This window comes from Physeter macrocephalus, chromosome 1, assembly GCF_002837175.3.
Source record: "Physeter macrocephalus isolate SW-GA chromosome 1, ASM283717v5, whole genome shotgun sequence".
Classification (NCBI taxonomy): domain Eukaryota; kingdom Metazoa; phylum Chordata; class Mammalia; order Artiodactyla; family Physeteridae; genus Physeter; species Physeter macrocephalus.
In genome coordinates, this window is record NC_041214.2 from 78,964,140 (window position 1) to 78,987,597 (window position 23,458).

The 23,458-nt window shown below is 42.0% G+C and overlaps 1 protein-coding gene across 10 annotated transcripts in view; it reads right to left on the reverse strand.

Annotated features, from left to right (window-relative positions):
• The window catches only part of DGKG (diacylglycerol kinase gamma), a 201,980-nt gene that overhangs the window by 153,722 nt on the left and 24,800 nt on the right, over nucleotides 1-23,458 (reverse strand). For 8 of the 10 annotated variants that reach the window (XR_003680567.2, XM_028491932.2, XM_028491924.2 and 5 more), the window contains one exon: nucleotides 10,564-10,876. Coding sequence is in view for 9 of the 10 variants with exons in the window: in XM_028491932.2 (XP_028347733.1) it covers nucleotides 10,564-10,630 (67 nt within the window). In the remaining variant the exon portion in view is untranslated. Of the gene's footprint in view, nucleotides 1-10,563; nucleotides 10,877-23,458 lie in introns of those variants that run through there. The other 2 variants (XM_024124289.3, XM_028491928.2) reach the window with 1 other exon arrangement.

Here is a 23,458-nt window from a genome sequence, read left to right on the forward strand (position 1 = left end):
AGTTTTGATTTGCATTTCTCTAATGATTAGTGATGTTGAGCACCCTTTCATGTGTTTGTTGGCAATCTGTATATCTTCTTTGGAGAAATGTCTATTTAGGTCTTCTGCCCATTTTTGGATTGGGTTGTTTGTCACTTGAATTTTTGATGTTATTGACACATTTTAGAGATTCCACAGTTCATCCCAGCAGAAATCCTTTGATTCTCAAGTGCTATTGAGCTAATCTTGCTTTACATTTAAATGTATGATATGTATATTTATGTACACATAGGTATATATGTTTTACATATAAACACATACACTCATATATTCATCATATGTACACATTCAAGTAAACAGGTTTTAAAAAGAAAAAATAGCAGAGGAATTCATTTGAAAATCTTTGACCACTAGCCTAAAATTAAATGGGAAAAAAGCAACCTAAGAGATTGCTGGCTCCTAGATTTCCATGAGGGGTGTTCCTCACCATACATTTACATCAATCTGTTTTATGGGCTTTTATGAGCTCGTAGCATCAACACCTTTCCCTTTCAAAAAAGGGAAACAATCTAATTCTCAAACTAGAGACCCATTACTTTCTCCTTGGAGGTCCTCTGATACTTTATCACAGGTTTCTTCTCAACAGATTTCTGGGCTGTGTTGCTCTTTCCCTGAGGAATAAGTGGGCACTGCTCCATCCTGTTTGTCTGATGCTAGTTAAGAACAATGAGGGGCTCCTGCAGAGCATTCCCCGATCTTACTTCAGGTACCATGTGTGGGCCCAAGAGCACACAGCCTCGGTGGAGAACACCCTGTCCAAGTCTGTGCTGTAACACCACCTCCAGACTCACAGGAGACGGAGTTCCATCTCTAAGTGTGCAAAGCAGAGCCATGACCACAGTTCTTTGCAGCAACTCGTATTTTGAATACCTGTTATGTGCTAAGCTCTGTCCTAGTCACTTTATGTATTTTATTTAAACCTCCACAGCTAACCCCTAATATAATAGTTACCCCTAATTTAGAGAAGGAGAAACTGAAGGTTATGGAAATTAAGTGATTCTTTCAAGGGCACAGAACTAGTGAGTGGGTCACTCTTCCTTTTAACATATCTAATTAGAGTCATTGGATACACGAACACTGGTTAATCAGAAGGTAAGGTCCTCCTTCTATGACAATGGCTGTCAAATGTGACTGCATGTTAATATCACCTGAGGACCCCTAAACACATTGAAACCCAGGCCTCACCCCGGACCAATTAAGTCAGCATCTCTTGGGGAACTCAGGAATCAGTATATTTTAAAACTTTCTGGGGGTTCAAATGTATAGTCAAGGTTGAGAACTGCTGTTCTATAATGTGATTTTATTATTAGAAATAATAATAAATTAGGATACTGCTGACCTTGTTGGATAATCATTGCAAAAAGGAAAAAAAGGTTATAATTGTGCTAAATCTAAAATTGCTGTCCTTGGCTAACATTCCCCATAGTTTAAGTGGACAGCACTAAAGGACTCCACCCAACAGGTCAACTTACTCAGCTGCTTGGCAACGTAGGGACACATTTTGCATTAACCCACCCTGATGGGACCATCAGCACACAGTTTTACCCCAAATTAGAGGTTTAGAAGGCTCTTTTCTGTGATCAAGGTTGCTACTGATAACAACTGCCTTAAGAAGTTTTGGTCTAAAGTTGTTTCTTGATGCCAAGAATTCTGGGGCCTTAATCAAGCACTTGTTCCTAGTGTTTGAGCAAATCCAAAGCCTTTTGCAGGAGAAAATTTGGCCCTACTCACAGGCATCTTATATATATATAAATATAAATACAATAACTATCTTTATTGGTGTATAACTGCTTTACAATATTGTGTTAGTTTCTGCTGTACAACAAAGTGAATCAGCTATATGTATACATATATCCCCATATCCCCTCCCTCTTGAGACTCCCTCCCTCCCACCCTCCCTATCCCACCCCTCTAGGTGGTCACAAAGCATAGAGTTGATCTCCCTCACAGGCATCTTTGCTGCCACGTTTGTGTGGGACAGGGATGTCCTCGGAACAAACAGACACATCAGGAGCTTCAGTGTTTACAGCAGAATGTCAGCTGTGCTGCCTGAACCAGGACCCAAAGTTTATGGACTGTCTTCTAGTTAGGAGCCCTGAGTATTTGGCACTAGTCAGACCATTAAACTTGGAAATAACTATAAATCAACATTTTAAAAAGTGAATCTGAAAACCCACAGATGAGAGTGAAATTCTAAGGTACATGATAACTTTCTATACCTCCAAGTTCCCTAATATCATCCCAAATTTCCCTAAGATCGTCTCAAACTGTAACATGCATGTGGATTGCCTGGGGATAAGGTTTAAATGCAGATTCTAATTCAGTAAGTCTGGATCATGGCCTGAGATTCCGCATTTCAAGGAAGAGCTTAGGTGACACCAATTATGCAGGTCCATGGACCTCACTTTTCATGAGCAGACCTTAAGCAACGTTCCTGTGTATCTGTGGCTGACTAGTAAGGATTGCCTGTCACAACACAGAAAAAAACCATGATGCTGAGCCTAGAGGAACATATTCCACAGATTGGGAGGATCATAAATGACTCTCAACCCACGGAGGGAAAGACACAGAGAGAGGGAGAAGGGAAAGTTGGCACACGAAGGGAAAAAAACCCTAGATTTTCCTTTTTCCAGTGAAGGCTGGGATGTATGAATAAGTTTTCTAAGTACTCAGGGAGTCAAGAACACAGTGAGATGCACAAAAGTAAGAATGGGGTTTTCCAAGGGTCCTAGAAAGTTGGAGGATGACATCAGAACAGAGCTGCCAGGCCTGCAGCACTGCTTCAGAAGGCCCACGTTTGCAGCCAGGAGGAGTCGCGGGCCCTGGGGTGGAATGTGGGAAGCATGTATAAGAAGTCCAGCATCATAAGCACCAAAACAGTCTCCCAGTTAGCCTTCTTTTCCTGTTCTCTGCTTATCCTCAGCATGTAGTCCACTGCCTGTCATAAAATCGATGTTCAAAAAAAATTTACGGAATAAATGAGGGCTAGAACAGGGATTGGCTTGTCATGCTTGTCCCATATGTCCTATATTCCCAGGGGCATAGGGAGAAAAGGTAGACCAGTGGTTCTCAATCTCGGCCGCCTGTTGGAATCACCTGGGGAGCTTTAAACACTACTGATGCCTGGGTCTCACGCCTACGGATGATGATTAAATGGTCCAGGGATGGGGGAGTATGAGGGCAGGACATTGCAACTGTTCAAAGCCTCCCAGGTATTTCCAGTGTGCAGCCAAGGCTGAGGACCACTGGGGCCCACCAAGCTAACTTCTTGGGGAAACCCGTGGAAGTGACGGCTCTGCCACAGTGCTACATATAGAATAAGAGAAAAATACTTTACATTGAAGCAGAGGGAATTTTGGCTGATAAAGAAAACCCTCTTTGGGATACTAAGTTTTTCTGATTCATCATAAATGACCTGAATGGCTGGTATGGCTTATTTGTATAAGTAAAATTTGCATTGCTAGCAAGATTTCCTACTTTTTCTCCATATAATTTGGCCTCATCAGTCATAGGTGGAGGAAAAGTTACCTTCTTGCATCTAAAAATGTGGTCCCTGGACCAGCAGTGTCAGCATCACCTGGGAGCTTGTCAGAAACACAGAATCTCAGAACAAGCCAGACCTACTGATTCAGAATCTGCATTTTAATAGAATCCAGGAGATTCATGTGCACGTTCAAATTTGAGAGCCATTATTTCCAAAGAAGTCTCCCCCTATCCATAGGTTCTGTGGCTGCTTTGTGGGCAGAGTCCCAGTCATCACTAATGAAAAGAAGCCCAGTCGCACCAAAAGAGATGTGGGTGAGAAACAGCTGTGATTATCCCTTTCACGATGGAAGCAACTAGACATGACCCTTTACGGGCCCAGGAATCCATGAACATGTGATTAAATCTCACTCTACTGGCCAATATAAATAGCAAAGTTTCAACAAAGCTTACTTACAGCCTTACATTGTTCTACAAATCAGCCCTAAACATTTTCTCTGACAGGTTTGAATTTTGAGCTATAAATTATCTACATCTTAAAGTCAAAAACTTTGCCTTGATCTGATTCTACTGAAATATATTTCTGAATAGCAGAATTTGCTGATTCATTCTCTTTAAAATATATTTAAAATTTTTATCCAGGTACGAAAAGTCAGCAAGAGAAAAAAGCATCAGGGCTGCCCTGCACTGAGGACCCTGCTTACCTGCTGGAATTCAACACCTGGGAACCAGCATCGGGGTTAAATGAGACCTTCCTGCCCAGGAACCATGCCTTGGGCCCTCCTTCTTCTTATCTACACCTTTCCCACTATCTCAACGGGAGAATGATTGTTGGTGGTAACTAAGATGAAAAGATTATGGAAGGAAGAAGATGGGACTCTGGGCTAAAGAGACTTTAGACTCCTCTGTGAAGAACTAAATAGAGAACAGAAGCATAAAAGGGGAGGGGGTCCCATCTCAGAGCCTTAGAAGGGAACTGAAGCAAACCCCAGTTTTTTCTCTATTTCTCTGTATGTCACTATTATTTTAAAAATTACCTAAAACTTAGAAATAAGAAAAAAAGTGGGCAGCATATCTTTTCAACATCATATGGAATAAAGGCTACCCAAGGACTATCTAGGTGAATGTACTTAGTTCTACTCACTGTTTACTATTGATTAAATGTATTAAATGTACCAGATTTAATGAAGTTACACATTAACTTACAGATTTTTTTCCAGCAGATATGTATAGAACTGTCTGGTGGAACAGATAACCCAAAAGATTAGGATTTGTTGTCCTGTAAGACAGTAACCAGTTTTGTATCTAACCAAGCAATCTTATCCTTATGTTTGTTTACAAAATTGCCTAAGTAGGAATTTATGGATTTGATCTGTATCCATCCAGGGTCCGTCCATACCTCACTTCTCAACTTTAACTCCTTACTGGCTCCTCCACTAATTAATGAGTTAAATAAAATCTTTGGCACATGTTTATTAAAAATTTTTTTTCTATTATAATTTAATTAACATATATATTTATTTTTCTCTACCAATGTATGGTTGAAGGTTGAGCTCCAATGAGTACTTTCTGTTTAATTTATTGAAACTGAATTGAAGCAAACTGAATTTACCTGGAATTGAAAACATTGGTTCTAATTCTTATTCTGCCACTGACTTTGTGTGTGACCTTGGGCAAGTCACTGAGCTCTTCTGAACTTAGTGTTCTCATTTGTAAAATGGATAGTAGTTGCACTTGATCATGGCTAAGATCTCTCCTAGCTTTAAAAAGTCTACAAAATCAAGCAACAACTAGCTGATGTAGGAAATGTTTGGTTTCACTTCTTAGAGAATTAAAAGTAAATATGGATGTTTTATTGGGTTTTTTGTCCCCCTTTTTTCCTTTATGAATAAGATGATAGTTTCTGTCCTTGATAAATCATGGAAAAAACTGGAAAAATCCCCTCCCCCCAAATAACAGGATTAGGACAATAAGCCAATTATCTCTCTGAAGCTGTTAGGGGATGGTCAGTAGGAGGCATCCCCACATTCTCACACCCTGTGAGGTTGAAAAGAAACCTGTTTAAACATAGAAACTAAGTATTGATAGGGCTAATGAAGGTCATTTAATCAACCAGACATCTGATGCTCTAACCTCCCCTCTAGTGTCACAGCCAACTCTGCCCAGACAGTTCTAGGGAAAGGAAACTCAGTCACTTTGGGGTCCATTCTGTTCCATCTTGGACAGCTTTGACCATTAGGATCATTACTAATACTAATACCATTAGTATTCCTTACTTTAAAGTCTTTCTGCTGATGCTTTCCTCCCATTAGTCCTAGGGCTACTTCTTGAAGCCATTCGAAATTTACTTTACACCTTCTCCCCACAAGAGCACTGTAGCTATTTTAATACAGCTAGCTCTCTCTCACCCTTCCCTGAGTCTTCCCCTTTCCAGAAAATATGCATAGTATTTTCATCCATTTTTTCATATCCAGGCTGTGAGGCCCCTCACCATGCTGCTGGCACTTCTCAAACAAGTTCTGGTTTGTCCATATCCACTGGAAACTGTGGTGCCCAGAAATAAATTCAGTTCTCTAGAAAGGTCTGATCAGGGTAGGATAGAAGGTGGATATCGGTTTGCCTTACTAGAAACTATGAGTCTATTAATACATCCTAAGATCACAATTGATGATTTGGTTAAATAAAATAATGTACATGTACTCACAAGAAATATCTGTAACCACTAAAAACCATGCTTCTGAAAAGTACTGGATGATTTGGGAACACCTCATGACATACTGCGTGCTAGCTAGTCTCCAGAGATGGCTGCTGCCAATCTTCCTCCCTGCTGTGAGTCCCTGTCCCAAGAGATGTGGAGTCCATTCCTCCACCCCATCAAATCTGGGCCAGGCCTATGACTGCTTTGACCAAAGGAATGTGGAGAGAGTTATGTTCTAGCACCTCTAAGCCCAGGTGTTAAAAAGGCCTGCTGCTGCTTTTATGCTCTTGGAGCCCTGAGCCACATGTACAAAGTCCAGGCTACCCTGCTGGCAAGACAGTCCACACAGAGAGGCCCTGGGAGATGAGAAAGCACTTGGAGGAACAGGCTCCAGAGAGGAGCGCTGAGGTACCAGCGAGTGAGTGAACAGGCCATGCTGGGTCATGTGAGGCATCCCACCTGCAGCCCCAAACACTGTGGAGCAGGAACTAGTCATCCTGCTGGGCCCTGTGCAGGGTGCCCGAGCCACAGAACCATGGGAACAAAACCAAAATGGTTGTTTTAACCTATGAAGTTTTGAAGTTGTTTGGACATACTGACAGATAACTGAAACATAATGTTAGGGTGAAGAAAACAGCATGCAAAATAGCCTAGCATGTTTGTTTTCTAAATATACATATATGTATATATGTGTAGGTGTACGTGTAGTTTGATATTTATAATTATACACAAACATACTAGTTGTGGTTTTCACTGGGAGATAGGATCATGAGTGTCTTTAATTTCATCTTTTAGCTTTTCAAAAATTTTACACTTGTTTTTATTTTGTAACAGAAAATTCTTAAATTGTCACAATATCCTTTTGACAAGCACTTTACAATCTTAATTCACATTAAGTTTACTGTTGATTATACATATATAATAAATATATATTTAATCTCTGAGAGTATTTTAACATGGCTTCTCTCCAGAGAAGTGGCAGGGTTTATGACATTTAAACAGGACATACAAAAAGCCTCTTGTCCTGAAATTCTTGGCCTCTCCCACCCGGAACTGCACTGGAGAAAGTTCTCAATTCTCAGGCTGTACACTTCAGTTATTTCGCTACTGTAAAGCTACTGTTTTTGTGGTTATGGAAGAGCGGTTGCTATGGCAATGCAATCTGACTGAATGCCAGAATGCATCTAAAACTGGTAGAAGTGCCTTTTTCAGTGTTTCCTCTGAGGATTAATCATTTTCCAAGAATTGTATCTTCTCTTCCTCTCCTGTTAGAAATGGTGCCAGAGCACCTCATTCAGTCCTGGGACACGGACAAAATGAGGAGGGGTCCGAGAAGGACAAAGCTGACCGCTGGAGAAAAAGACCACAGAGGAGCCATTTCCTACCAAATACTCAGGTTTCTTTCCACCCCTCCCTCCTTGACTGCTTTGCCACATTTGGACCCCTCTGTCCTCACTTTCCACAGACTCTCAGGCTTTGAGGTATCTTTGCTGGCTTCCTTTCGTTCCACAAGTTGTGAGGAACTTCCACAGCAATTTCCCACACATTAGCATTTGTTCATTGCCACATTCCCCATCTTAGCTCTGTGCCTCAGCTCAGACAAGATTTCATTCAAAGGACCTGCCTGCCCTCCCTGCCCTGGCAGCTTCCTCATCCAGGCCAACTTGCACATAGCCACCAGATTCATGGCTCTACATTTTGCCACCTCAGTCCAAATGCCATGCCTTGACATGCGGGGCCCAAGGCCTGCTGGTACCCAAGTCCCTCCCATGTCCTCCTCTCCACCCTCTTGCTGCTTCTCTCCATCTAGCTCAGAAGCTCTCCTTTCCACCCCATTGAGACCTTCTCCCTTTGTGCCCCTTTACCTTTGCTTCCACAGTTTCTATCCCTCCCCCAACCATCTACTACTCACATTTTAAACTGCTTTTCTCCACAGAGTTCATCCAGCTAAATCCTCTGTTATGAGTTAAGTTGTATCCCCTGCAAATTTATACACTGAAGTCCTAATTCCCCGGTACCTCAGAGTGTGACCTTATTTGGAAACAGGGTCATTTCAGAGGTAATTAATTATTGGTAAGATGAGGTCTTACTGGAATAGGGTGGGTCCAATCCAAAATGACTCTGTCCAGACATTAAGAACAGACTTTTGGTTGCCAAGGAGAAGGAGGGTTGGGGAAGGGATGGACTGGGAGTTTGGGGTTAGTAGATACAAACTGTTATATATAGAATGATAAATAACAAGGTCCTACTGTATAGCACAGGGAACTATATTCAACATCCTGGGATAAACCATAGTGGAAAAGAATATGAAAAAGAATGTCTGTATGTGTATAACTGAGTCACTCTGCTGTACAGCAGAAATTGGCACAACATCGTAAATAAACTATATGTCAATAAAATTTAAAAAATAAAAATAAAACAAAGGACACTCAGAACTATATTCAACATCCTGGGATAAACCATAATGGAAAAGAATGCAAAAAAGAATGTATATATGTGTATAACTGAGTCATTTTTCTGTACAGCAGAAATTAATACAACATTGTAAATTAACTATACTTCAATAAAAAATAAACTTAAAAAGTAAGGACAAAGAAAAAAGACTGTGTCCATATATTGATAAAAAGGGAAATTTGGACACTGAGACACGTGCACAGGGAGAGTACCATGTGAAAGATACAGATGAGAGTCTCTCTAAGCCAAGGAGAAAGGCCTGGCGCAGATCCTTCCCTCACAGCCCTCAGAAAGAACCACGCTTACCGATACCTTGATTTTGGACTTCTGGCGTCCAGAACTGTGAGAGACTTTCTGTTGTTCTAAGCCAGTCACATCAGTTTCCCCCAGCTTTAAATTCCCTTCTCATTTGTGCACTCCGTTTAGCCATCTCTGCCAGAGGTGTTTCCCCCGCTGTCTTAAGCCTGTTCTCTGCTTTTATCACAAGTGCATATCTGACTCCCTAACAAGATTCAGATTCCTCAGGTGAAGCCTTATCTCTCTGCTTCTTTTTCATCCCTGACAGGGCCTGGTACTTTGCTGACCTATGGAGTAGGCTGAATTAGATGGAGTTTACCCTGGAGGATGATTCCTTGCTCCCTGTCAATACACTGCAGAGTTTCTCTAAACCTACTGCAGTCAGACAAGAGGCCACGGGCTCCAGGTCACCAAGGAGAGACGGACCAGTAGCCCTACAGGGGGATCATGTGGAGTCATGGGGTGTTAGGCCTGAAGGGATCACGGGGAGACATCATCTAGTCCAACCCTTTCAGAGGACACAGAGGCTGGGCGTGCGGCTGTGGGGATGGGGGACTAAAGGGTGGGGTGGGTGTTAGGGCTGTCACATCACAGAGAGTAAGAGCCAGAGCTGGCATGAGCCTGGCCCCCAGCTCCCAGGCCGGTGGAGGGGCTGCCTGCCCTGTGGGAGGGGGCAGGCTGCCTACAAGCATTCGGAGGACCATCTGGGCATGCTCTGTAGGGCAGGTCAAATGCGCTACAGGCCTAGTGACTTACAAAAGCACCAGCATGACCAAGGTGAAGGGAGAGGGTTAGAACAATGAGGGGGGGTTGGCAGTGCAGCTGAGGGCTCTGCCAGACAAAGGGCTCTGCAAAATTCGGTGCTGTTGCACAACCATGACGGGCACTGTGCGTGTGCAGAGTGCAGCGGTCAGCCCAGGCAGACTCCTGTCACCAGTCAGGATTAGGAGTGGCCTGCGGCGGGCACGGCTGTGGGCCTCGCCACCACTGTGGCTTGATGCACTGGGTGCATCTAGTGAAACCGAGAGCTCCACGCAAAAGCCCAGGTTTTTCCAGAGCAAAGTTGAGAAAGAGACACCCATCAGAATTCCGTACCTTGCTGAAAGAAGGCATTGGGTCCAAACACAAGAGTATATTAAAGCAAATGACTGAGTAACATTGTAACCAAGCAGCCTGCAGCCCTTCAAAAGTTCTGCTATAAAGAGGTTTTGATGACCTGAGAAAATTCTTACAATATTACACTAGGTGAAAAATGCAGACTGAAAAGAAGAAAAGTATATTCAGGAACTCAACCACGTACAGCAATATGCACAGGATGCATCCAAAATGTTCAGAGTTTAGCTGTGATTTTTAACCTACTTTTTATTTTCCTTCCCTGTATATTCCAAATTTCTAGAGTGAGCATGTATCATTTATAGAGTATAAAGGTAATTGTGTTTTTATGTTTAAAGACACAAATTCTGTTTTTATAAGGAGGTATAAGCTGATCTCATTCTCTGTGCTTTGCAATGATTATACTACTCTGCTCTCCAATAATGCTCTCCCCAACCAAGAGGAAATCCCACCCCAGATGCATCAATCCATTTACTCACATTCTGCATATTTCTGGAGTTGGCCAAATTCTTCTGGAGTGAGGGAGACCCACCGTTCTTCACTCATCTTTCCTGGGTGTGCGCGCTTGAGGCTAGGGAGAGAGTTTTGTTCACCAGGCTGTAGCCAAGGCCCAGCCTAGGGCCTGGCTCATTGCAAGTACACAATGGACAAGTCCTTCAGGAGATTTCTCGAGGACCCAAGTGTCTATGGCAGCAGCGGACACTGTTTAGCAGCTGAGAGAAGACCTCTGCTATTCCTAAGGCAACATCCTTCTATCTGTAGTCACGGTAAATTCAGAAATCCTTCCTTTTCCTGGGCAGGAGTAGAAAAGACATTGGGAATGAGAATGTTAGAATACATAAGTCATCTTTTCTTGTAAAGAAAAAAAAACCCCAAATGTTCTTTGCTGAAAGCTCTATAGGAGGCAATGGTTCTCAAGGTTGGGGGGAAGCCACCTGAGGGAATTCGGAAGAGGAGATACAGACCAGAGAAGCACAAGTCCAGACAGCTGTCTGGCTGGAGTGGGGGTTAGGTGATCTGTATGAAGAGGTAGCCATACTCCCAAACTCTGGAAAATTTAAAATGTGTCTCATGAGAGGTGGTAGTAGGGCCACCTAAAGGCATCCTCTAGTCATGAAAATGCCTCAGGCTATAGGTGTCTCATGAGTAAGTACAGGACAGTAGCTCATGTGGCATGATTTGAAAGGTAAGCCAGTCTCTCCTCCACTGATTTCTAAATTCCACTATTAGAGCTGCTTACCTTCCTTTTATGAGTCATTGAGTCACTCTGGAAATTCAAATACCACTCCCCTCAAGGCTGGCTAACATCCTAGTGACTGAAGCAGTTTTCTTTCCTCTCAGAACCATAAAAACATGATTAAAGGGAAGGCCTGCTGCCTCCATTGTGGAGAGCCTGAGAGAGGGAGGGAGGGGGTGGATTCAGACAAAAACTTAGCATATTTTCCTTTGAGCCCCTTCTAGCATGGTGGCTCTATCAGTCCTACCATCAGTCATTAAATCAGTTTAATGAGTTGTGAATTTAATGGGGTGTGCTATTCTAAAAACACATAATACAATAGCATAGAATGCAATGGAATGAGATGGAATTGAAAATAAGAGTGCATCTCCTTTCAGGGATACATACATGTATACACCTATCATAATAGAAAGTGTATTTCTTATTCTAGGTTGAGGTTAAAAAAATGTTGAAAAGTCATCAACCTCATAGTATAAGGAATAAAGACCAATGTTACCAAAAAACAAGCCCAGTTTTAATAAAAGAGAATCCATTGTAGAGAGACTTGAAGGCAAGTCTGGGAGTCTGAAGCATATGAGGAACGGTGGAGGGATGGCAGATCTGGACAGTTCTCTGCAGTGGCAAATAGACTTGGTTGGTGTGGACCTCGAGGGCTGAACTAGAGCTGAGGGGAAATGCTGGAGGGAGACCTTCTGTAAGGAGATCCTCTGTAAGGAAGACCTTCCATCAGTCAGCACTCTAACAGTAGGAGGAAATGCATGGCAAGGGAGTGAGATGCCTGCATCTTTGGGAGCATCCAAATTCTAGTTTCTCTTCTTGAAAGGTCTAATTCTCGGGGCTTCCCTGGCAGTCCAGTGGTTAAGACTTGGCGCTTGGGCTTCCCTGGTGGCGCAGTGGTTGAGAGTCCGCCTGCCGATGCAGGGGACACGGGTTCGTGCCCAGGTCCGGGAGGATCCCACGTGCCGCAGAGCGGCTGGGCCCGTGAGCCATGGCCGCTGAGCCTGCGCATCCGGAGCCTGTGCTTCGCAACAGGAGAGGCCACAACAGTGAGAGGCCTGCGTACTGAGGAAAAAAACAAAAAACAAAAAACAACTTGGTGCTTCCACTGCAGGGGGTGAGGGTTCAATCTCTGGTCGGAGAAATAGGATCCCACATACCACGGGGGAGGGGGGGGGAATGTCATTCTCTTCTTAATCCACTGGCCAACTGGAATCTGCTTCTTAGCACCTGCTCTTGCCAAGGTTTCCAGTGTCAAACTTAATAAAGCGAAACCTCACTAAGGTGGAGGCAGGAGGCCAAAAGGGGAAGCTCTCACACAGTACTACTGATGTCAATTGCAGGAGGAACTGTCAATTATAGACCCCAACAGAAGACTCATCAACAGGAAAGAATAATCAATTACAGGCCCCAACCGGAAAAGGTGTACATTGCATGCCTAGAAGAAATCTACTACCCTAGCAATTCAACCAGTGAGTAACTGTCATCACCCTGAGCTCTCACTTTTGTCCAATGGACTTTTATTCAAAACATCCCCTCCCAACTTCCTCCTTTTTTTCTATAAAATAACATTCCTCTTTGTTTTTTTGGACTTGCCTATGGCATTTGCTATAGCTTGCTTGTTCTGAATTGCAATTCCTCTGCTATTCCCAAATAAACCCATTTTTGCTGTAAAATAACTGGCTGTTTTATTTTTAAGGTCAAAACCAGTAACCCAGTTGTCAATCCAACAGGCACCTTTCAGGCCTTCTTTGCTTTATTTGCTCTCTATGCAGCCTTGGCCTTTGCAGAAAACAACCCCCTGGAAACTCTTTTATCTTTTTAAGTGTTTCCTCCTCCGTCTCATTCCACTTTTTCTTTTGCTATTGTTAAATACTGGGTGTTTCCACAATCCTATCCTGAGCCCTCTCCTCACATTGCACCCTTTCCCTCAGGGATCTCATCCACTTCCATAGCTTCAATGACTCCCAGGCATGCTGCTCCAGCCCTGCACTCTCCCTTCAATCCAGATCTGCATATCCAACTGTCTACTGTGACTCCCTTCTATGTCCCAAACTACCCTGAACCAGCACCTTTCCGTGCCCCCAACCTGCCCTTCCTCTTATTCTGGTCATGCCCAAGAAGAGCCAATACTCAGGCCAGAGGCGTGAGGCTGAACCTAAGCTCCTCACCCTTTCTCTCCTGCCAAATCCAGGCACCAGTCTGGGAGTGTGACTGTCCATTGTGTTTTCCCTCCTCTCCATGATGCCAGGTGGCTTGTTAACTCAGACCCTCATCTGCCTGGTCTCTGACAACAGCCTCTTGCTGGTCTGCCTGCCTTGGGTTTTGTGTTCTTCCCCCTTGGTCTGCTCTAAATTGCCAACCAAATCACATCTTTCCCAGTAATAAAATTCTTCAGTGGTTTCTATTGCCTATAGAATAAAAGGTAATCTTCTTTTCATGATAACACAAAGCTCTTTATGATCTGGCCTTTGATTATCAATTCAGTCCAAAAGCAGGACCTTTAGAAACATTTTCCACCAAACAAGGGAATTCAGCATTGCAACTGGTATTAACACTGCTGCCAGACACATTTTATACTGTGCTCTATGCCTTACATATATTATCTAATTTAGTCCTCATAACAACCATGTAAATTAAGCATTGCCTTCCCTATTTTTAGACAAGAAATATGAGGCAAGATGCTTAGTAAATATGGTGAAGATAAAGAAGGAACCCCCCAATGCTTTTGTTTAAAAATGCCTCTCTGATCTTATCATTCTGCACACTTTCAGAAGCTCAGAACTCTAAGAGGACCCAGAGACACACAACATGATAGAATACCACAGAACTTGAAGTCAGAAGGCAGGGGATTTGAGTCCTGACTCTGCCTCTTGTAACTATTTGACTTTAAACAATTTTTTCATTTCTTGAATCTTGGTTTCCTCATCTTAAAGATGGGAATAACTAATAAAAAAATCTGAGTTAGTATTAGGATTGAGTGAGTTAATATATGCAAAAAACAAACAAAAAACCCCCCAAACCCCACCTAGCATAATGCCTATCACACAATGGACACTCAATAAATAATTATTGTTATCATCCTATTGCAAATACAATACTTAGCAATATGACAATCAGCTGACAGCATTTGGGTGCTTTGTGCTGTAACATAGATTTAGGAACTTGATCTCATCCTGCTTCAGGTTGCTGTAATTTTGTAATTACTCATCAAACTTTTATCCACTAGTTTTAGCACCCACTGATGAATCTTTCCTGGATTAATTATTACTATGAGAGTGAATTTCTAATTCCATCCTCCCTTCTATATTAGTTGGGATTCTACTGTGAGGGAGAGTTTTCCCTTCTTTAGTTCTTTATACTATACTATACTTTCTTTATACTATAAATACTACATATACTATAAATATATAAAATGTTTATATAACTATACATAATAAATACATAAGTATGAATGTGTATTACTTTTACATATAATATATATTTACTTATATTCATGGATTCTTACTTTATTCAACAGCTTATAATCCATTACCATCGTTATTTGTTTTGATTTTCAAATTGTCCCAGATTTGGCCAGAGCAAGCTCATTCAAGGTGATTCCTTGTTCTTTAGACATATTCCTATCATTCTCTGATCACATCTTTATTTTCTGGTACTACAAAATATTTCAGGATAATCTTTTTCTTCCTCAGTACTGTCCTGAAATCAGTCATTTTCCCAAAGATCCCTGATTCTTTCTAGTGGAGAATGGTTTTTGAAACCAAGGTTTGGGTACTAGGTATGCTCATTGCTACTGGGGTGTCACTACTTCTAGGCCCTGTCAGGGACAGAGCTAGGAAATATATTCACATGTACACACATATCTCATCTCTGGCTATTTATCTATCTTCCTGTCCATCCATCCATCCATCCATCCAACCATCCATGCATCTATGTTAAAAACCCCAAGTTCATACTCATACACTCTGTCGTTTCATATTGTTAAACTCCCTTCTCCAACAAACTCTGTTTCCATTATTTACAACGTGCTTATTTTCTCAACCCGAAAATATACAGAAAGTAGTTTCGGAAGTGCTAGCCACATCTCTGTGAAAAATAGAGTTCAAGATTTATTTATAGTTCCTTTGTCTTCATCCAACTGTATATCCTCAAAGGACTATTTTCAAAAGTTACTTAAGTTAGTTCTTTCCCACTCCCATTCATTCCTGTTTGTATTTCACTGTGGGGTTTTCCTCCATTCCCACTGATTCTTTTTTTAGCATGGTTTCAAAAGTCAGAACTATATAAAAAGGCTTCTTCAGAGAAGCCTTGCTTTCCCCCATTCCCTTTACTCTGTTCCCATCCCCCTCATCATATTTTCCCCACCCCATCCTTATGTTTTCTAGTTTATTCTTCCTGCTTATTTTCACATCATTGAGAAATGGATATTTTCTTATTTCCCCTTCTTTACCTACAAAAGGTAGCGCATTGTAGGTTGTCTTTTGCACATTGTTTTTTTCACTTAACAAAATGTCCCATGAATCACTCCATATCTGTTCATAGATATCCTCCTCATTTAGAACCAAATTTGACTCCAGCATTTACCTGCTTAAAATCCTTCAGAGGCCTCCATTGGCTTCCAGGATTAAAGGCAGGTTCTTTAGCCAGTTGCAGAAGATCCTTCATCTGTGGTACAGCTCACCTCCCCATCCTTACTCTAATGACCTGCTCCATATGCTCCACGTTACAGCCAAATCAACCTACTGTGTACTCCTAGCACCTAGCAAAGTATTTGGCACATGGTAGGACCTCATAAACATTAGTTAAGGGACTGACAAACACACCATGCCTTTAATCTACCTGGAATTCCCTTCACTCCTTCCTTCCCATAACAAACCACTACTCATATGTCTGGCTGCAGATACAAAGGTCACTATAGCTTGTTGGGTTTTTTTCTGCGGTACGCGGGCCTCTCACTGTTGTGGCCTCTCCCATTGCGGAGCACAGGCTCCAGACGCGCAGGCTCAGCGGCCATGGCTCACGGGCCCAGCCGCTCTGTGGCATGTGGGATCTTCCCGGACTGGGGCACGAACCCATGTCCCCTGCATCGGCAGGCGGGCTCTCAACCACTGCGCCACCAGGGAAGCCCACTATAATTTTTTTGAACTCTGAGCAAACCAAGCTGTTCTCCTAGCTGCATTCCCATAGAACACATACATTGTCTATATTTTCCTGTTGTAGTAGCTGACAGTCCCATGTGGGAGACAGACACCTGAACAGATAATTAACACACAGCTGGTAAGAGGAGTGGTATGGATATATACAGGGAACTATGGGGCTAGCTACTGTGTCTGTAGCAGGCACAGGGCAGGTGGAAAGATTCCTGAAGTTGAGAAGGAGTAACAAGGTAAAGAGGTATATATGTTGCAATAACTAAACAAATACTCCTATTATTATCATTGCTGTTCCATTGCAGCTCAGTGCTTGGCTTCATAGTGGAAGAAACTGCACCATTCTTTTTTTTTAATTTTATTTTACATTAGAGTATATTGATTTACAACGTTGTGTTAGTTTCACGTGTACAGCAAAGTGATTCATTTATACATATATCCATTCTTCTTCAGATTCTTTTCCCATATAGGTTATTACAGACTATTGAGTAAAGTTCCCTGTGCTATACAGTAGGTCGTTGTTGATTATTTCATATATAGTAGTTGTATTTGTTAATCCCAAACTCATAATTTATCCCTACCCCCATGTTTCCCCTTTGGTAACCATTAAGTTTGTTTTCTAAGTCTGTGAGTCTGTTTCTGTTTTGTAAATAAGTTCATTTGTACCATTTTTTTAAGATTCCACATATAAGTGATATCATATGATATTTGTCTTTATTTGTCTTACTTCAGTTAGTATGATAATCTCTAGGTCCATCCATGTTGCTGCAAATGGCATTATTACATTCTTTTTTATGGCTAAGTATAGTCCATTGTATGTACCACATCTTCTTTATCCATTCCTCCTTTGATGGCCATCTAGGTTGCTTCCGTGTCCTGGCTATTGTAAATAGTACTGCAATGAACATTGGGGTGCCTGTGTCTTTTCGAATTATGGTTTTCTCCACATATATGCCCAGGAGTGGGATTACTGGATCATATGGTAGTTCTATTTTTAGTGAAACTGCACCATTCTTTTTTTTTTTTAGAATAAACATAATTCAGTGTTTTTATTCATATTTTTGAAGTTTGTCTGAAATGTATTAATAAACCTTTACATAACTTGAAGGTGTGGCATAAGGTTTGTTTTTTTTAAATTTACACATTCAAGATTGAATAACAAGTGTATTAATATAAATTTTTTTGCTTTTCAAATATAACTCACAACAGCTTTTATCCCAGTTTATTTCTCCATTTACTGGATGCATTTATGGAAGGCACATAACAGGTATTTTGTTTTCTATTATAGCAACTTAAATGTAGGTAAGACTTATATAAACCTACTTCTGTTATTTAAGGAAACTGGCAGATTTTCAAACAGTGCTACAAATTACTATGACACCAAATACTATGGGTACTTTGAGAAAGCCTCTTCTTAGGCCAAAGGATAATTATTTTGCATGTCTTCTTATTTGTTAACTATAGGCTGACAACATGTAGAAAACCTGAGCTTAAAAAAATTGCTTTGCTGTTTGGGAGTATATACCATAATCACCCCCAGGCTATTATTTAAACCAGGGGCCTATTGCCTATAGGCCAAATCCGATCTGCCACTTGTTTTCGTAAATAGCTTAGTGAAACTGCACCACTCTTAATTTTCATCAGGAAACACTGCCTGACTCTCCAGATGGTAACTGCTGACCATGCTCCCACGTGACAGTCCCCTCTGGTTTCTCTCTTTGATAGAGATGATGGCTACTGCACAAGAGGGCTTGCTCCAGCTGACATCTCTTGGCATTTCTCTTTCAGCAGCCTATCTTATCACTTCCCTCTTGGAGGCTCTTTGCAGTGCCAACAATCTTCTTATTACCACCCTGAACATCTTTGCTGACAGAAAAAAATGTAATAGGATCTTCTAAATAACACTCAGATTGGATATTGTCAGGCTTGGGTGGGAGAAGAGTGTTTTACGTCCCTATAGCTATGCCACTCTTAGCACTTGCTTCAGCTCCCCTGGTCTCAGTTTCCTTGTCTAAAAATGAGGGGGTGGGAGTCATGGTTTTGAACACATTTTCTAGCTCTGCAATTTCATATACTGGATCAAATCCTATTTGTTCTGTACAGATGCTGGCATGGAAATCACAAGTCAGAAGGAAGATGGCAAATTCAATAGGTATTGAATTGCACCCCAGGTCTCTCTATTCATTCCAATGAATCAGCCATCGCCAATTATCCAGGAACAAACACCTCTTCATCTCCTCTTTGCTCTCATAAAAACATTAATTTATGAATATAGCATCAGATTGGGGGAGCTTGTTTATATGCGTCTTGTTTATAACAAGACCGTAATGAGTATATTTTTTAAAGGGAAGAATCACTAAAAACTAGAACCCCTCTCTCTTCCCAGACTCGTGACAAGTCACATCTTGATAACTGTACCATCTCTGGGCTTTTGCTCTTGTTGATCCTTCTTCAACTCTGCAACTCCTCTTCAGCCTTTGGAGTTCAGTTCAAGTATCACCTACTCTAAGAAACTCCCTTTAATTGCTTGGACGGGGCTGGACATATCTCCTCTGCTATCCAATAGCTCCTTGGGCTTTTCTCCATTGCGGCACTCACCACACTGCAGTGTACTTGCCCACTCTTTCCTGCGAGACTGAGCTCCTTCAGGGTGGAAACAGTGTTCTGCCCACTTTGTAGCTCTAGTTATTAGAGCTGACCATTTCTAAGGTTTCAATTTCTTGGGTTCATTTCTTGACCACTAGAAAAGTGGTTCTCAGCTTTTTTTGACTGAGACTATTTACATGGAGCAAAAGTCCTACCACACCTGTTTGCACTTCCCAATAGAAAAAGAACTGGGTGCTAACAAAGAACTGGAGAGGAACAAAAGACAGTAGTTGACGTAAAATTGATAATATTAGCTCTGCATCACTTATAATAAAAAACGTGAATTGGTGTATATATTTTAATATTAAAGTAATTACCCATAAATTTATAACTATAAACTATAAACTTATTAATAGTCACTTTATTAGGCTTAACTTACAGTATGTTAGGGGTTAACTTGCTTGAATTAATCAATGAACTGTCACTTTTGTCATAGTCTATTACATTGATGGTTCATGCCTCCTGATATTCATGTCCTTTTTATCCTCTACCCCTTGAGTCTGGGCTGTGCCTGTGACTTGCTTTAACTTGCAGTAGAAGTGATGTTGTGGCAGTGTTAGGCTTAAGCCTGACAGCTTCCACTTTTGTGCTCTTGGAAGCACTGGACTGCCATGTCAGTTCAGCCACCTTGCTGGAGAGATCACAGAGAAACCATGTAGACAGAGGGAGGAGAACCAAGCAACCCAGCTGATGATGACACCTGAAGCCCCTGTGGTGAGATCCCAGTCAAGCCATCCAGCCAGCACGCAGTCATGTAAGCCACTCTAGCTGTGATGCCGGACATGAAGCCACTTTGCATTTTACAGCTTTAGTAGACATGATGTGGAGTGGAGATAAGCTGTCCCTGCTGAGCCCTGCCCGAGTTCTGGATGCACAGAATCATGCAGAATAATAAAATAACGGTTGAGCCACTACGCTTTAGGATAGTTAGTTACGCAGTCATAAATAACCAAAACAACTAAAGAAGCATGTTTGGGTTCAGATTACATATGTATCTGTTTAGCAAGACAGTATGCATGATTCATGCTTGAACTGCAGCTTGCTTATGTCTTAAGATCTAGTAGCTGGAAAATTATAGGCCTAAAATACCTTTGATGCAAATATGTATCACTGCACGCTGTCGGGTTAACCAAATATCCTCCACAAACTAATGTGATAATGATGAAGTTAAATGAACTACCATTTCTAATTAAAAAGCAAGAATAGCAGTAGCTGAACACCACAACCAACTCAAAACAAGTCTGACATTGCAATGGTAACAACATGACTTTTCCCCAGGTCACAGGATTCTCGAACCATCTGGCTGAGTGAGAAGCCAGTAGTTGCTGAACATTTAGAAGCAGCTTGACTTCACAGATAACCCAATTAGAGCCTCTGGAGAACTTGGTAATGATCTAATTTGATTTCATGAATAGCAAATATGAGTAATCCCTAATAACTCATTTAGTAAATTACCAGTATATACGTCCTTACACAAACATAAAAATAGAAGCCTTGGATTTGTGTGCTACCCATAAGAATTCAGAGAGGACTTGCATTTGAGGATTCTGCATCTCATTAGTGGTCTCACAGTGAACATGAGAAGCCCTGCTCTGGCGGAGGTGTGAAAATGTCAGGCCGAACAGAGCTGCCCAGGTGCAGGGGACTGGTAGCCAGGAGAGGCATGCAGTCTCCTGGGAGAAGCTGAGACCTGCTACTTGAGGGGCTGCCTTTGGTACAGGCAGGCAGTGTCAGACTGGGGCGTGTTTAAATCCCAGGGTCATCACAGCTCAAGTGGGCTCATTCATTCACTTATGTGTTCACCTGTTCTACAAGTCATTAAAATAGAAGCCATAGCAGCAAACTTCATTTATAGACTATCACACATCTGGTGCTTTGCACACTGCATCTGTTAATAGTCACCAACCCCTGAGAGGAAGGTATTTTGATGCCCATTTTACAGCTGTAAAAACAGCCCCAGAGTGATTCTCTTAAGTTCATCCATCAGGAAGTGACAGAACTGGTATTTGAACTCAAGTCTGTTTAGTTCCAAAGCCCATGGTCTTTCTTTCACCATAACACCTCTGGATGAATACCTATTGAGTACCTAAGTGCCAGGTCCTGTGCTAAGTGCTGATACCATCAATAAACCAACTATGGAGAGCCTAAATCCTCATCCTCAAACTGGAAGGTAAATTAGAAGCCAGAGGAAAAACCATGGCATGCACCTGGAAGGCCAATATTATTTAAGGGGAAAAACATCTACATTATATTAAACATGAACAGAGAATGGCACAGAATGCAAAATATTCAGGAAGTTTGAGGTAAAACATGAGACTTTGGAAAAAAATAAAGTTCTTGCCCTGGGGCCACCTTTGCTCTCAAAAATGTGGGAGAGTGTTCACTTGGCTGCCATTAGAGGCACGCTACAGTGGAAATGCTAAAGAAGTGGGGCTATAAGCATCAGGACCAAGGTCCGATTCTGGACTCCAGAGCTGAGGGGCTGATGTAGGAATAAGAGCATGAGAGGAGGCCTCCTTCACAAAACTAATGCCTGGGGGAAATGACTCACATCCAGGGTCAGGGAGCCTTCTTCCCAAAGCACCACGCACCAGTCTGGCATTGGAATTAAAACAGAATTCAAACCTTGGCTCCACCACTTACTAGTATGTGACATTAAGCCAGTGTATTATTATACCCATTCTCTAAATGGGTATAATAATAGTAGTAGTACACGTTTCACAGGGTTGTTATAGGAATTATTTGTATAATGTTTTATGAGTATCATAGCAAGTAAAATTTCCTATCAGTGTTTTTTTTAAGAAATTTTATTTTTATACTTATTGAATGCATTAAAAATATTTATTTATTTATTTTTGGCCGTGTTGGGTCTTCGTGTCTGTGCGAGGACTTTCTCTAGTTGCGGCGAGCGGGGGCCACTCTTCATTGCAGTGTGCGGGCCTCTCTCACTGTCGCGGCCTCTCTTGTTGCGGGGCACAGGCTTTGGATGCGCAGGCTCAGTAGTTGTGGCTCACGGGCCTGGTTGCTCTGTGGCATGTGGGATCTTCCTGGACCAGGGCTCAAACCCTTGTCCCCTGCATTGGCAGGCAGATTCTCAACCACTGTGCCACCAGGGAAGCCCCCTATCAGTGGTTCTTAAAGTGTGGTCCTCACACCAGCAGTACTGGCATCAACTGGGACCATGTAAGAAAAGCAAATTCTCAGAACCCACCCCAGATCTACAGAAATTCAGGGTGGGCCAGCAATTTGTGTTTTATAGAGCCCTGGGGATTCTGATGCATGCCACGGTTTATAAGCACTGCTTTACATTAATGTAAGGAACAGAAAGAAGAAGAGAAGCTTGGACTATTTGGAGCTATTCCTTCTCCTTAAGGGGGCCCTAAAGCAGACAGATTCTGGATCTCTCAAGTCAGTTCCACTTTCCCAAGGCAGGAAAACATGATTGGGAAGCCAGAGCCCCATGATTGTCAGATGTCTGTCATCCAGCCGAGCTCCTAAAATTCTCATGATATGATTTATATTCCCTGGGGAATTTTCCTTTCTTTACAATCTGGATCTATGTTTCATACTCCTCCTATCACATTTTGTGCCAAATATATAATCTTGAGAGGGCACAGAGCAGATAATAGGAGTTTCCTACCAAAAAGTGAAGGGCAAAACCCAACAAACAGAAAAGCCTGAGAGGGTGAGAAAATGACAGCCCTATTCATGCCACAGAGCATCCCTGTGTCAGGAATGGAATAGTCACAGAAGAGACACCTCAAGATATAAGTATGGGGCTCAGGCAGAACTAGAAAAAGACAGCACTATAAAAATATCAGGTATTGTGGTGGCAGTGGTGTGGTGTGTGCTTGTGTGTGTGTTAACAATAACCAAAACAAAACCACACCGCAGAGACAACACTCAAGTTTAGAAGTGTGTGAAACCGCATTAAGCTTGGAAAGTTCCTGTGGGCCAGGAGGAGCTTGTGGTGAGCTGGCCTGTGAGCATTCTCTACCTGATGAAGCTCTTGTGTTCTCCCTCCCCTCCCTCCCCTCTTCTACCCCTCCATCTCCATTCTCTAATTCTCCTTTCCTTTTCCTTCTCCCCACTTTCTGATTCCCATAACAATCTGAAGAATAGCTGCTATTTATTGAGAATCTACTGCCTTCTCCACATTAACATAATCCTCAAAATAATCTTTCAAGGAATTATCATGCCACTGTATCTAGGATCAGACTCCTTGCAGGCAGCTAAGCCATTATTCAAACCCATGTCTGCCTGATGCAAAGCCCATACTTTCCCCGGCATCTGTGCTGGCTTTCAGACCTGGGAAAATTATTAATACTATCTCTAGATTAC